This window comes from Pogona vitticeps, chromosome 2 (genome assembly GCF_051106095.1).
Source record: "Pogona vitticeps strain Pit_001003342236 chromosome 2, PviZW2.1, whole genome shotgun sequence".
In the NCBI taxonomy this organism is placed as follows: domain Eukaryota; kingdom Metazoa; phylum Chordata; class Lepidosauria; order Squamata; family Agamidae; genus Pogona; species Pogona vitticeps.
The window spans coordinates 56,791,537-56,807,440 of record NC_135784.1 but is presented as its reverse complement, the minus strand read 5'-3'; the positions used below and the strand labels follow the sequence as shown (position 1 = coordinate 56,807,440).

The window sequence follows — 15,904 nt, the reverse complement described above, 5'->3', positions numbered from 1 at the left end:
TATATCTCATTCTAGAGACAATACCACTCATCTCCCACATGTCACATAAGCAGACAATAGAAGGATGGAACAGACCAGTTATCATTTGCCGTTCCTGACGTCGGGGGAGCTGCCTGCAATATCTGCCGTCCCCAGGCACGGGTGAGAGACATGTCTGGGAGAATTTCTGGCTTGCGCTCCCCGGCCTTTTTCAGGACTGGGACCCTGTTGCTACTGCTCCTGCTGCTTCAGGCCATCCCACCCCCTTCCATAACATCAGCCACCTGGCTGGGAGGGAGGGAGACCATAAAAGCCGGAAGCTTGTGCCAGGGCCCTCATAGACCAGCGTTCCTGACGTCGGGGGAGTTGCCTGCAATATCTGCCGTCCCCAGGCACGGGTGAGAGACGTGTCTGGGAGAATTTCTGGCTTGCGCTCCCCGACCTTTTCAGGACTGGGACCCTGTTGCTACTGCTCCTGCTGCTTCAGGCCATCCCACCCCCTTCCATAACATCAGCCACCTGGCTGGGAGGGAGGGAGACCATAAAAGCCGGAAGCTTGTGCCAGGGCCCTCACAGACCAGCGTTCCTGACGTCGGGGGAGTTGCCTGCAATATCTGCCGTCCCCAGGCACGGGTGAGAGACGTGTCTGGGAGAATTTCTGGCTTGCGCTCCCCGGCCTTTTTCAGGACTGGGACCCTGTTGCTACTGCTCCTGCTGCTTCAGGCCATCCCACCCCCTTCCATAACATCAGCCACCTGGCTGGGAGGGAGGGAGACCATAAAAGCCGGAAGCTTGTGCCAGGGCCCTCACAGACCAGCGTTCCTGACGTCGGGGGAGCTGCCTGCAATATCTGCCGTCCCCAGGCACGGGTGAGAGATGTGTCTGGGAGAATTTCTGGCTTGCGCTCCCCTGCCTTTCAGGACCGAGACCCTGCTGCTGCTGGTGCTGCTGCTTTGGACAAACCCACCCCTTCCTCAACACCAGCCACCTGGCTGGGAGGGGAGAAGGGGCATTAGAAGGGTGTGTGGGTTTGTTCTTGTTTGTTTGTTTTAACTGTTAGTATTACTAATTGCCATCAGGTTGCATAGAGACCCACAGTGGACCTGATGGAACAGGAAGGGGGGAGGGCGTTGGAGGGGGCAGCCATTGAGGTGGTGCTGGGTAGGGGAAGGAATGGCGGTGGGGGTAGAACATGCCCGCGTAGGAGAAGAGAGGTTAGATATCTTACATCTATCCCCTCTTCTAGTCCTACCTCCAACCAAATGGTATCAGGCGACCATATCAGCAAACCCTCGAGCCACACGGTGCTGTTGATGAACGCCAGGTCAGTACAAAATAAAACTGCCCTCATCCATGATGTAATTCTGGATGAGGGTGCTGACCTGGCGTGCATTACTGAGACCTGGGTGGGAGAGGAAGGTGGTGTCCCCCTCTCCCAGCTGTGTCCTCCTGGGTACTCAGTCCAGCACCAGTGTCGCTCGGAGGGTCGGGGAGGGGGAGTTGCTATAGTCTATAGGAGTTCTATCTCCTTGACCAGGCTTCCTGTCCCTTTGAGAGGAGGTCTTGAGGGCCTGTATTGTATGTTGGGCTCACGAGACAGATTAGGGATTCTGTTGGTGTACCGCCCACCCTGCTGCGTACCAACAGTCTCCCTACCTGAGCTGATGGAGGCAGTCTCGGACCTGGTGTTGAGGACTCCCAGGCTGCTGGTGCTGGGGGACCTCAACATCCATGCTGAGGCTGCCTTGACCAGGGCGGCTCAGGACTTCATGGCCGCCATGACAACCATGGGACTGTCTCAATGTGTCATCGGCCCGACACATGAGAAGGGCCACACCTTGGACCTTGTTTTCACAACGGGACTGGAAGATGGTGGTTTGGATGTGGAGGGGCTGGTTGTGACCCCATTGTCATGGTCAGACCACTTCCTGGTCAAGTTTAGTCTATTAGCTTCTTCTTCCCTCTGCAAGGGTGGGGGATCTATTAAGATGATCCGCCCTCGGAGACTTATGGATCCAGATGGATTCCTGAATGCTCTGGGGGAGTATCCGTCTGATATGGTTAGCGCTCCTGTCGAAGCTCAGGTCACCCTATGGAATAGGGAGATGACCCGGGCGGTTGACACGATTGCGCCTAAGCGCCCTCTCCCTGCTCGCCGAGCCCAGACAGCTCCCTGGTATACTTCTGAACTGCGGGCGATGAAGCGAGAGGGGAGACGGCTAGAGCGCAGGTGGAGGAAGTCCCGCTGGGAATCTGATCGAACACGACTTAGAGCCCATTATCGGGCCTATTTCGTGGCAATACGGCTGGCGAAACGGCAATATTTCTCCAGCCGCATTGCTTCCTCAGAATGTCGTCCAGCAGAGCTGTTTCGGGTGGTCCGGGATCTTCTTCAGCCGGGAAACCCGGTGGAGGTCCCGGACTGCTCATCAGCTCGCTGTGATGAGTTTGCTATTCATTTTGAGGAAAAAATCGCTCAGATTCGCAGTGGGCTGGACTCCACTGTTACTGCAAAATCGGAAGATGTGTCCAGTGTGCCGTGCTTAGGTCAAACTTTAATGGATGAGTTTCAATTGTTGAGACCCGAGGATGTGGACAGGGTGCTTGGATCTGTCCGTTCTACCACCACGCCGCTCGACCCTTGCCCATCTTGGCTAATTGGAAGATCTGCCAGGGGGGTTCGCACTTGGGTCCAGGAGGCCGTGAACGCCTCTCTGAGAGAGGGAGTGGTCCCTACCGCCTTGAAAGAGGCGGTAATTCGACCACTCCTTAAAAAGCCTAACCTGGACCCAAGGCTGGTGGTCAACTACCGACCAGTGGCGAACCTCCCTTATTTGGGCAAGGTGTTGGAGCGGGTTGTGGCCGGGCAACTCCAGGCGCTGCTGGATGAAACGGATTTTCTGGATCCATTTCAGTCGGGTTTCAGGCCGGGTTTTGGTACAGAGACAGCCTTGGTCGCCCTGTATGATGACCTTTGCCGGGAGAGAGACAGGGGGAGTGTGACCCTGTTGATACTCCTGGACCTCTCAGCGGCTTTCGACACCATCGACCATGGTGTCCTTCTGGATAGGCTGGCTGGGTTAGGAGTTGGGGGCACTGTTTTACGGTGGTTCCGGTCCTTCCTAGCTGACCGTATCCACAGGGTGGTGCTGGGGGACAGTTGCTCTGCCCCATGGCATTTATGTCATGGGGTTCCTCAGGGCTCAATACTGTCCCCCATGCTGTTTAACATCTACATGAAACCGCTGGGAGAGGTCATCAGGAGGTTTGGGCTGAGGAGTCAGCAATATGCTGACGACACTCAGCTCTACCTCTCGTTTTCCACCAATCCAGGTGAGGCGGTTTCTGTGCTGAACTCGTGTCTGGACCTGATAATGGACTGGATGAGGGTTAATAAATTGAAACTCAATCCAGACAAGACGGAAGTGCTGTTAGTGGGTGCTTCGCCGGACAGGTTGGAGGGCCACTTCCCTGTCCTGAATGGGGTTACACTCCCCCTAAGGGACAGGGTCCGCAGCCTGGGGGTGCTCCTGGACCCCAGTCTAACTTTGGAAGCTCAGGTGGACTCGGTGGCCAGGGGTGCCTTCCTTCAGCTGCGGAAATTATACCAGCTACGGCCCTACCTGGACGAGTGGAGTCTCATGACAGTTACACATGCACTGGTAACATCTCGTATTGATTATTGCAATGCGCTCTACGTGGGGCTGCCTTTGAAGACGGTCCGGCGACTGCAACTGGTTCAGAATCGAGCTGCGCGGCTGGTGAGTGGTGGGGCCGCCAGAGAGCACATCAAGCCGATTCTGTATAATTTACACTGGTTACCAGTTGCTGTCCGGGCCCAATTCAAAGTGCTTGTTTTGACATATAAAGCCCTAAACGGCTTGGGCCCTGGATACTTGAAGGACCGCCTCCTTCCATATGAGCCTACCCGGCTGTTAAGATCTAGCCAGGGGGCCCTTTTGAAAGAGCCATCCCTCAAGGAGGTAAGAGGGATGGCTTGTAGACAAAGGGCCTTCTCGGCAGCTGCCCCCAGACTATGGAACGCCCTCCCAACTGAAATTCGCCTGGCGCCGACACTGATGATATTTCGGCGCCAGGTCAAAACCTTCCTGTTCCAGAAGGCTTTTAATTGAAATAACATTAACTGTGGGTCTTAATGATGGCAATTTTAATTGTATTTTAATTGTATTTTAACTGTATTTTAATCATTTTATTTTATTCCATTGAATTTTAATTGTTGTAAGCCGCCCAGAGACCTTTGGGTAGAGTGGGCGGCATATAAATTAAATAAATAAATAAATAAATAAATAAATAAATAAATAAATAATTCACGGAGTGTGGACACTGATATTGCTAAAAATACCGTGGAAGAAATAAATCAATTTTCTGATTTCTAAGTTCCTTCATTGATTTCTCTTTGGTACTTATATTTCTGTTATTAAAATGAAATGTAAAGACTCAAGTGCAGCATAAATACCAACAAGAAAAGTAGGAGATTTGTGAAAATAAACAAAACCTGTTGCTATATGCCTCAAAAGTCTATACATTAAAGTACAGAAGCATTAAGTAAAGGGCTCCCAATGGATGGAAGTAGCCATTTTGCTTCAGGGAACAGATGGTGGTTTACCTTGATGGATTCCAAGAAATAGACCACACTGGAGATAACGATCCACCTGGTCGTTCAATTTTTACTTTCTCTTCACCATTTTTATTTCGTATGCTAACAACACCATTGAACATCCCCAAAGCAAGATACTGTCCATCATTTGTCCAACTGAAAAACAAAAGATCACGATAGAGCAAACTGTTGGGAAAACATCACCAGAATATTGGAGAGACCCAAAATGCCTACAGAAAAAAAAATCTATACCTGGGAAGAGACTCAAGGGCAAGTAAATGTTTTACTCCATTAACAAACATGCTTATGAATGCATGATCTCACGTACCTTAACTGCACAGGGGTCTTTAAATATTTCTTATGCTCCAAAGGCAATGGACTGCAAGATGTATGAATTAAACATATCGAGCAGATGCATAAGGATACTGTACCTCTATTTCAACTGCACAGTGATTTCCAACACATCTTCAATAAAGTGCTAATGTGTACATTTCATTCTCTCTTACTTAGGACAGCATGTCATTCAAACATATTCTGGACACTCACAGGGAAGACTATTTTGGCAGTGCTATACACACCATTATAGCTTTGGATTTTATTTTGTTTTATTTTTTAACTCTGCTGTGCAGTATGTTGACTTAATCAGATGATCTTTTGTGTAGAAAAACAACTAATATATGCTTGTAAATATTTGTCATTTCCAAGAACAACTTTATTACATGCAAGGAATGGATTTACATACCTACAACAGGTGATCTTATTGCTAACTTTATGTTTATTAACTGATTTCTGTTCAGGAGACCACAGACCTTAAAAACAACAAAGTAACAAAGCAATGAGAACAAATTAATGTTGTCATAATTAGTTAAGAATCACTCATATTTTAAACAATGGAATATCAAGGACAGAACTTCAAACTATCCACAATGGAGACAGATTTAATCCAATCTGATCTTCTCACTGTTATTTCTGATGCTGCTCAAGTCCTGGGAAAGCTGTCCCTAAAAGAGATGGGAATAAACATTAGTTTGGATGTTCATGCCAGTTTGTATGCATGGCACCACAGGTGCCACACCTCCCCCACCTCCCTGGCCGTCACCAGTCGAGACAGACTCCTCTCCTCTTTCCCTTCAACTGTTTGACCAGTCCCCAGCAGGAGCATGGGTCTGACTATCCTGCCTCCTTGTCTGAGTGGGCCATCAGCCAAGGAGGTGGGGCAGGGAAGTTTGTGCTCTTTCCAGAGACTGGTTGAACAGCCAAAGAGGAGGAGGAGAGGAGTGTACGCCAGCTGGTGAGTGGGGGGATCCAGCCAGAGAGGTGGGTGAAGGGAATCTGCAGCACCTGTGGGGTGGGGTGTATATGAACCAGCATGAACCTCCAAACCGAGGTTCATTCCCCTCTAGTCTCCAATTATATTAACAATACTGCATACAAAAATAGCTTGTCCTAGTATAAGGCAGCTTCAACATTCCTAACAGAGTATTTGTTTTGCCACTGCATCCAGTTAGTCCCTCCAGCAGAAGGAACAGCTTCTACAAAGAGAAAGAGTCTTTCCTTTGTTCACCTGTGGCTCCATGGGCACCCCTACAATCCAGTCCATAGGGTTAGGGGACTGTCCAAACCAGAACTTGCTGGGGGATGGCTGAAGCAGGGAGAAAAGGAGAGCAAAGTTACACTGTTAGAGCAGAAGCTGACTCACACCCATGTTGGATGTCACTCTTGGGCAGTTTATACCTACAGCATAGCAATCACTGCACCTATATCTTATTTACTGCTCTGTGAAACCATACACTTGTTTCTTAAAAAGTGATCCATGGGGAAGACATACCAAAATCACTGGAGGAACAAGATGCCAGCTGGTGTGTAACAGGATTATAAGACACACATTGTATGGAATCATTGTGCCTAAAACAAAGTAACAAACAACACGGAAATTAAATAGACAAGAGAGGCAAACTTGGAAAAAGAACTTTCAATGTTATTTACAGATGATCCCCACACTATTGTACCAGAAGGTAAAAATATATAAAAACAAATCCATCTTTGACAAACACTGAAATGTGATACATTTTAAATTGCATTTGAAAATTTTAAAAGTTAAAGAAAGGACGAAAATACACATATATTTCTTGCATTTTGATCCCTAACACTGTCAGTTAACTTGCCCATGACAAATACATAGCACTGTTCATACAGCCCATCCTAATAGCCTACATCCTGCTGAGAGCTGCTGGATTCTTAATAGCCTGCTGTGGTGTTCTGCAATTTCTGGCTTCCAACTGTGCACATCAGAGCCTAACTCCATTGTCAGGGCTTACACTTAATCAACGAGGCACTGAATACCGTATCTCCTTAGTGCCATAAAAGATCCGCTGCTCACTCAACTGAGCGTTGCATGCATGGAACGGAGCAGTAAGATTTTAGGTCTACCCTTGTCCTTTACACAGTTCGCCCCCATGGTCACTTTCACAAATTGGTTTTAACCTTTGAAACATTAAACCTGGGATGGAGAAAACGGAGCCCTTCAGATGTTGTTGGACTCCAACTCCCTTTAGCTCCAGGCAGCACAGTAATTAGAGTCACAGCTCAACAATGGCTGAAGAGGCACAGGTGTTTGACCTCTACGCTGGACACCTTAGGTCTTGGATACCTTAGGCACATCTCCTTTTGAGCATGAACCTTCACGGTTAGCAAGATCCTCTTTGGCAGACTCTCTTCGGTCCCCACTAACTTTAAAGGCAAATAGAGGTGGGGCAATCTGTAAAAGGGACTTTTTGTTTTTTGTATCTTGCCTACGAAATGTACTTTGCATGGTGATGGTGTTACAGACTATGATGTTCTTTTGACATCCGAGGAACTTCTTTTTATTTGTCCAGGCCCTTAACAACACCAAGCTTTCAGAGAACATAAATCTGGTTCATTCTCAGAAAACACTCTGGCAGTTTTCTTTTTGTAAAGATCAAAAGAAAGCAAAAGCCCGAGAAGCTGATGGTGCAACTTGAAAGCCCACCTCACTTTTCTGTCCCAGTTCCCCCATAGTCTTTCCCAGAATGGAAGAGGTTGCTAAGGAGCCTTGGAACCTGGGGGAAAGGGCATCAGAAGCATTTATTTAGAGATAAAAAGCTGCAGCTGATGATGTCATCAGCCTTACTGATGCAGAACTGCACCAACAGTATATCAGCCATTGTATTTTACTTGTATCTCATTTTAAAAAACTGTAAGCTGCTTTGGTCTCTACTTGGGAAGAAAGGCAAGAAACAAGTGACTTTAAACCAACCAACTAACTATCCATCTGCACTATTTCTTTCCCAATACTCTTCTTGAATCTAAAATATTTGTTTCTTATCTCAAATGCTACGGTCTGCTTTTTACATCTCTAATGTCTTCTCTTTTCATAGCCCTGTTCTCCTGTACATGGTCATATTCATTTTTTATAACAGTAATTTTGGAGGTTATTTAGAAAATTGGTATTTACAAAAATGAAGATATTCACATTCATGAAGCAAACACTTACGTATATTTCAGGATTCCTTCTAATTTTGAAGTCCAGATTATCACAGTTTTGTCTGCAGCTCCCGATGCAAAGCGCTTACCTTAAAAATTTTGTGAAAGCCAGTATTGTAATTGTTAATTTAAAACATATAGAAATGTTAAGTGTTCTCAGGGTAACAAGTCCCAAAACTGTATCTCTGCAGCTGCTACAGTCTGACCTCACATGAATCTCAGCTGCCTTTACTATGGAGTATGTTAGTGATGTCACCTAAGACAATATTTTTTGATTGAACCTTCTGACAACAGATGAGTTGACCATATCCCAGTTGTAATGGGAGAAAAGATAAAACTCTTTGTTTTCCACAACTTGTTCCTCGTGGTTCTCAGCCACTGGCATGCAGGCTTTCAGACATCATCCCCACCTTGACCCCTATCCTGTGTTCCTTGCCCAGAAGTCCAGAAGTATTAGTAGCAGCATTTTGTACTTTCATGAACATCTAGCACTTGTTAAGTTACATGGCAAAGGGCAGACAGTGATTTTCTTTAATTTAATGCATAATTCACAGCAACTTCAGACCAGAATGCCAGTGTCAAGTTAACGTGTATCAACTGGGGTCAATGAGACTTCACACACTAATCTTACAGGTTGATGTACAGTGTGTTTAGTCGTTTAGTCGTGTCCGACTCTTCGTGACCCCATGGACCAGAGCACGCCAGGCCCTCCTGTCTTCTACTGCCTCCCGGAGTTGTGTCAGGTTCATGTTGATGTACAGTACTTGACATTATATGAAAAACCAGGAAAAGGCTGCATGGTTGTATAAACAATACAAATGCAGGAGCAAGTGAAACCTTTAATCAACCATATTCTTAATGATCGATTAAAGGTATGACCTGCTCCTGCATTTGTATTAACATCATATAGTGTTGTTAATCCCTGCTCTGTTGTTCTTTGATCCAGCTTCATCAACACTATCAGAGAGACATTGAAGTTATCTCCTCCCTTCCTCTTGCTGCTTTCATCATACAGGGATGAGTCTGAAGAGGTGAAGTTCCTGCTCATATTTAGGCTCTACACATGGACAATAGCCCTGAGGAAAAAGCTCTCCTTTCCAATGTTATCCCTGATATCATGGAAAATGCCACAACACTGAGACAGAACTAGCTGGTTTTCCCTAACCATTTTGACAAAGCTGGGTTAGAGAGACATCGAACATGGTTATAGTTGCTACTGGTTTTTACTAGAAAAATAATGGTGACAAACTCAATAAAAGCATGATTTTTGTTTTTAACTTGCCAGTTGTGTCATGCCTAATACTTGCCAGTAAGTACACTTCTTGCTTGAATTATAGCACAATTTTGGTTATGCACAGATTTTTTTCAATCAATATTTAAATAAATAAATAAATATTGTGCCCATGGTCACCCATTAGTTCAACACCAAAGGCATCAAAATGAACTACTTGCCCTCAAGCAAACACAACATCTCTTATTCAGCCTCTAGGTCAGGAGGTCCCAAGGACGTTTAAGGATCATTATTACACAATAATGTATGGAGATACTATGGAAGAGAACCCCAATAAAGAGAAATTTTCTGTGTATGTGTGCATGTGTGTGTGCTAATCAATAGTTTATACTTTTTAGTTGTATTTTTTGTGACATAAGAATTATACATGGATTTTGAACTACATGGGGGTCTGGCGCCCCTAACCCCAGCATTGTTGAAGAGAGAAGTGTATTTCTCTGTCTGGCTTTCTTAGAAATCATTTGTACTGCAAACCACATTGATACAATCCATTTTGCTATCAACAAAGAGGTTACAAAATATTTTTGAATTAACAAGCTGAACTATAAGAAAATACTAATATGGCTTTTTAATACTTTTTTCATGAAACATGAAAGTCTACTATAATATTAATGAGATGAAGAAATCCAGAAAGTTCAACATACCATCTTTTGCATAGGCTACACAGTATACTGTGTCCTTATGGGCTTTCAATGGCTGGAGTAACGTTCCATCTGAAGTGTCATATACCTGTAGAAACATAACAAGTATAAAACTTTGGATATGACAAAAGGTCACTCACTAATGTGCTGAAAATTAATTTACTCATCAAAACAAAAGACAAGTTGCACAATAGCATCCTATTTAAAGACAGTGGTGAAAATCCTACTTAGAAATCCACACGAGGGCGATAATGTTGCATTTTCCCAGTCATCTGTCACATCCTGGCCATACAATTGTGCAACCTAGGCATGTTCAAGAAGGCAGCTGGCAAAAGCAATCTCGTCATAATTTCTAGTTTACCTTGTGCAATACCAAAAAGATTGTGGCTATCAGAAAATAAACTAGGTTTTTCAGAGCACATTATAATTTTAAATTTTGTTTCATTAAATTGTTTTTTCTATGTCCTCTTGTGTCATTTCAGACAGTTCAGTTGGTCTTATGAATTAATGGCTTCCAAAATGTCGTATCATTAACAACTTGCTCCTGCAAACAAAAAGCTATGACTGTCTTTACTGAACCAACCATCACACGTTAGAATTTCCTCTTTTCCTACTGCCTAATCATTTCAGTTTCTAATAGGCTTGATTTGATCTAGAATTATAGAATAATGAAGTTGGAAGGGGTCTTTAAGGCCATCATGTCCACCTCCCTGCTCAATGCAAGAATCCAAGTCAAAGGAGATCTGCAAGGTGGTTGTCTAAATTTCTCTTGAATGCCTCTAGTGTTGTAGCACTCACCACTTCTTTAGTAATTGGTTTCATTGCTGTACTGCTCTAACAGGAAGTTTTTCCTGATATTCAGTAAAAATCCGGTTTTCTGTAGCTTCAGTACATTATTATGTGTCCTACACCCTGGAATGACAGAACAGACCCTGCCCCTCCTCTGTATGACTGTCCTTCAAGTACAGTATTTCAAAAGTGCTATCTTATTTTCCTTCAGTCTTCTTTTCTTGAGGCTAAACATGCCCAGTTCTTCACAGAGCTTGGTTTCCAGCCCCTTGATCACCCTTGTTGCCCTCCTCAAAACTTATTCAAATTTGTCAGCATCCTTCTTGAAGTGCAATAGCCACAACTGGACACAGAACCCAAGATGAGGCCTAACCAGTGCTGAACAGAGGGAAACTAGTACTTTGCAGGATTTGGAGACTATGCTTCTGTTAATACAGTCTAAAATAGCATTTGCCTGTTGGCTCATATTAATCTTGTGATCAATGACGATTTCAACATCCTTCTCACTCATAGTATTGCTGAGCCAGGTATCAACCATCTTGTAACTGTGTACAGTGGTGCCTCACACAATGATGTTAATTGGTTCCAAAAAAATCAACGTTGTGTGAAACATCGTTCTGTGAAACACCATTTCTCATAGGAATGCATTGAAAACCGGTTAATCCGTTCCAACTGGAACGGATTGCCATCGTTCAGTGAAAATCCCTATAGGAAACATCGTTGAGTGAAACAATGTTTCCTATATTGGAATATATTGAAGCCGACTCAATACATTTCAATGCCTTTGCGAAGTCCTTTTTTGCTCCTGTAAAAGTGTCTTACAATGTTTGGAAGCTGTTTTAAATGATTGCAATGGTTAGTCCACCTCCTGAAACCTATGCAAACTGATTTTGGTGTTGTTCTGACACTTCATTAATTTATGATGATTTTTTGAATTTTCTCCATTGGAAACCATTGGATGGTCTGTCTAATGGTTTCCAATGGAAAAAACAAAAAATCATCATAAATTAACGAAGTGTCAGAACAACACCAAAATCAGTTTGCATAGGTTTCAGGAGGTGGACTAACCATTACAATCATTTAAAACAGTGTCCAAACACTGTAAGACACTTTTACAGGAGCGAAAAGGGAGATCGTTGTGTGAAAATCCCCCATAGGAAACATCGCTGTGTGAGGCAGCAAATTTAACAGAAAAAGGCATCGTTGTGTGAATTCATCGTTGTGTGAGGCACTCGTTGTGTGAGGCACCACTGTATTTGGTTTCTTTTTCCTATGTGCAGTACTTTGCAATCATCCCGGTTGCATTTCATTCTGTAGTTTTTAGCCCAGTGCTCAAGCCTATCAAGAACATTTTGAATTTTGTTTTTGTCTTTCAGTTTATTAGCTATTCCACCCAATTTGGTCTCACCTGCAAATCTGATTAGCATTTCCCACATCCCCTAATCCAGAACTTATTTATTAATCTTTTGGGTGGTCCACCACATCTACAAAACTTTGCGCCAACACCACATTTTGAGTGATTTTTTTCCTGCCAGCTTTTTTCACTGTCCAGCTTTTACATCTGTTATAGAAGTCAGGAATTCCACGGCACGGATGATCTTAGTCTTGATCTCCAGCAACACATACTTATATTAATTTATTAAAGTACGATGGACAAGGTGAGGTCTCCCAGATGGACTACAGCTCCCAGAATTTCTGTTCATTAACTCTGCTGGCTAGTCTCCTGGGAGGTGTAGCCTAACAATATCCAGAGACACAGACTGTAGACAATGACACTTCTCTTGTACAGTCTCTAGCCGGGAGGTGCATACTTGCACACAAATAGTACCCTACCTGAAAAGACTACTCATCTCATATTAAACATTAACAATGTTATACTGGAAGGGAAAACAACGTACCAGTAATCTGTTTCCCGAAGCAATTATCAGTTGGGTTCCATCAGGTTTAAATGCAAGATCATAGATACTGTTGAAAAAGAGGGTGTTAAAAAGTTAACTTAGATTCTCATTTCTATTACATGTTTCTATGTGACGTTTCAATAACATCTCTGTATGAGCTACCATCAAAGTTTTTGCCCACTGTAGGCAAAGATGCTCACTGACAGATATATGCTCCAATATAATAGTCATACACCCTAACTGCTAGATTTTATCTACTCCATAATTTGCAAAGTATTGTTTATCAGTGGTTCTTGTTTATTGCAAAGTATTGTTTATCAGCTGTCCTCTGAAGATGCCGGCCACAGAGTCTGGTGAAACATTAGGAGGAACAACCTTCAGAACACGGCCAAAGAGGCCGAAAAACCCACAACAACCATTAGATCCCGGCCGTGAAAGCCTTCGTGAATATATTGTTTATCAGCCTTCTCAGAAAAAAGAAAATGGTGTTTATGTACCTCTAATTCAAGTAGCAACTTTTATTACTACTACTCTAGCTACCGGAATTTAGCTGTGCTAAGTGTAAACACACTTACTTATGTACTTAAGACATTTAAGGAATATAGCCTTAACTGCAGAACAATTCCCCATGCAGAGTCAGTAACTAAAACAACCACTATCCACATTTACACCTCAATCCTTTTCTGTACATGTTTTGTGCCATCAAGTCATAACCGTCTTATAGTAACCCTAACAGGGCTTTCAAGATAGGTGAGAACTTTAAGGAGTGCTTTTACCAATTCCACTTCCCCCAGTGAATTTTTATGGCTGAGCAGGAATTTGAACCCAGACTTCCTGAGCCCTCGTCTCTCACTGTATCCACGACACCATAATAGAAATCGTTTCACTTCAATCTTTCTAACAATCCTTTACTCAGTCTTCTTAAAACTAATATAGCTCAACACATTTGAAAGAAACAAGAGTTGGGAGAAATTTCTCTATAAATATAATTCCACAGAGGCGTCTAATCCGAACACACCATTGCAAGCCTATGTGAAAGTGTGTGAGCTTGAAGTAACTCCCTATCTCCCCCTCTGTAGCCTGGCTATTGCCTGGATTGTATTTTTTAGACTGTCACCTCTTTGACATACAGCTCTCTCAAACCTATTTCTAAAATGCTTTATATACAAATGGTGCTAGAGAAATTGGTTAATAATTTATTATTTATTAATTTATTAATTTATTTATTTATTTATTTTATTTATACCCCGCCTATCTAGTCATTTCGACCACTCTAGGCGGCTAAATACTCCATCTCACTTAAACCAATGTATTTCACTGAGAGCATGCACTGCCCGGCACAAGATTTAAAAACAAAACAAAAACTCTCAATGTTTTTGGAAGCAGGGATGGGAGGAACATGCAGCCCTTCAGGTATAAATCGATTGCAACACTCACAGTTCCTCATCACTGGCTATGCTGGCTAAGCCTGACGAGAACTAAAATCCAAGCATATCTGAAAGATATCCCACATCTGTTTTAAAGTATCCTCAAAGTTCTGTCCATCTGTCTAGCACAAAAATGCAAGGGAGGGAGGAGAAGGACCTAGAATTTCAGGTCAGAAAGTGTAAAGCCTTTGTGCTATTGTGGACAAAAATCCACTCGGAATTTTTCCAGGACAGACTGTGGACAGTGACACTTCTCTTGTAAAGTCTTGAGGTGGGAGGTGTATACTTGCAGATAACACCCTACTTGAAAAAAAAACCACTCACAACCAAAAGCAGACTTTGCAACACAGTACTGTCACAGAATCCAGACAAACAGAGGTGCCCGATAAAACTCTGTCACCGTATCTACTCTGGAAATACAATTAAAAGATCCAATAATGTAATCCAGACCATCATAGTTCCATGTACCTGCTCTTCTACCACAGGCAGGGTGGATAAAAATCAAACTGATTTAAATAATGACTTAAATCATAATTTAAACTTGAAAAATTATTTTTAAAATTTAAATAATCAATATTTTTCCTTTAAATTGTGATTTAAATTGTGATTTATTAGATGGCTAAAATACTGGAGCCTGAGGTTCAGGATCAGTCCTTCCAGTGAGCACTCGGGGTTGATTTTCTTCAGAATGGGTAGGTTTATTCTCGTTGCAGTCCAGGGGACTCTCAAGAGTCTCCTCCAACACCACAGTTCAAAAGCATCAATACTTTGGCAGTCAGCCTTCTTTATAGTCCAGCTCTCACTTCCATACATCACGACTGGAAAAACCATAGCTTTGACTATGCAGACCTTTGTCGGCAAGATGAGGTTTCTGCTTTTTAAGATGCTGTCTAGGTTTCTCATTGCTTTCCTGCCAAGAAGCAGGTGTTTTTTAATTCTGTGGCTGCTGTCACCATCTGCTGTTATCATGGAGCCCAAGAAAGTAAAATCTGTCACTGCCTCCATATCTTCCCCTTCTATTTGCCAGGAGATGATGGGACCAGGGGCCATGATCTTGGTTCTTTCATTACATTAGGCTTAAACAAATGCTCTTCTTCACTTGGCATGTATTAATCTTATCTAAACCTGAATGAAGCTGTTACCCACCAGTGAATTTTGAGTGGGTCTCCTAGTGGTCTCAACTCCAGAAAGAGCACTATCATTCCCATGGACTGTCACTTACTGTTAATGACTACTGACTGATCATCACCATGATTGACCCTTTTGTCATGACCCTGCTGGATGAATTTTCCAGGGTAGATTAGCTAGAAACATCCAACCCCCTGCAAACCTGGCAGCTGGAAGGAAATGTTGGATCATGCAAACCCTGTGTACCCTTGGGCCTCAGGAGATCAACTTCCCAGAAATAGCCAGCTCTGTTGCAGAACCCAAGGAGAAGGTCTGACTACATCCTAGCTCACATTACCATTGCAAGATACAACCTCTACTAGAAGCTCCCTGGGAAAGGGGTCGGCTTCAAGGAAAGGCTCCTTGAGACTTCCTCAGGACTAAGGTGCCTCTTTCAGGGAAAGCTCTTCTTGTTAGGGAGACCTGGCCTGGCTTGACTTTTGCACTGTCCATGGACTCTGGTCATGGATTCCCACCTACTACTTGACTTGGTTGTAGAACCACTGGTTAAATCACTGCCTTTTGTTAGGGGTGCCCCACTCTGCACAGACTTTTGACCCTGGGGCCCACTTACCTAAGAGCAAGTTTTC

General features: G+C 43.6%; 1 protein-coding gene across 4 annotated transcripts in view; it reads right to left on the bottom strand.

Moving 5' to 3' along the window:
* Positions 1 to 15,904, bottom strand: part of IFT122 (intraflagellar transport 122) — an 84,214-nt gene that overhangs the window by 66,759 nt on the left and 1,551 nt on the right. For all 4 annotated transcript variants that reach the window (XM_072989482.2, XM_072989483.2, XM_072989484.2 and 1 more), the window contains exons 2-7: positions 12,721 to 12,787; positions 10,037 to 10,121; positions 8,112 to 8,190; positions 6,426 to 6,502; positions 5,340 to 5,406; positions 4,607 to 4,753 (exon numbers count right to left, since the gene is read on the bottom strand). In XM_072989482.2, coding sequence (XP_072845583.2) covers positions 4,607 to 4,753; positions 5,340 to 5,406; positions 6,426 to 6,502; positions 8,112 to 8,190; positions 10,037 to 10,121; positions 12,721 to 12,787 — 522 coding nt within the window. The remainder of the gene's footprint in view (positions 1 to 4,606; positions 4,754 to 5,339; positions 5,407 to 6,425; positions 6,503 to 8,111; positions 8,191 to 10,036; positions 10,122 to 12,720; positions 12,788 to 15,904) is intronic.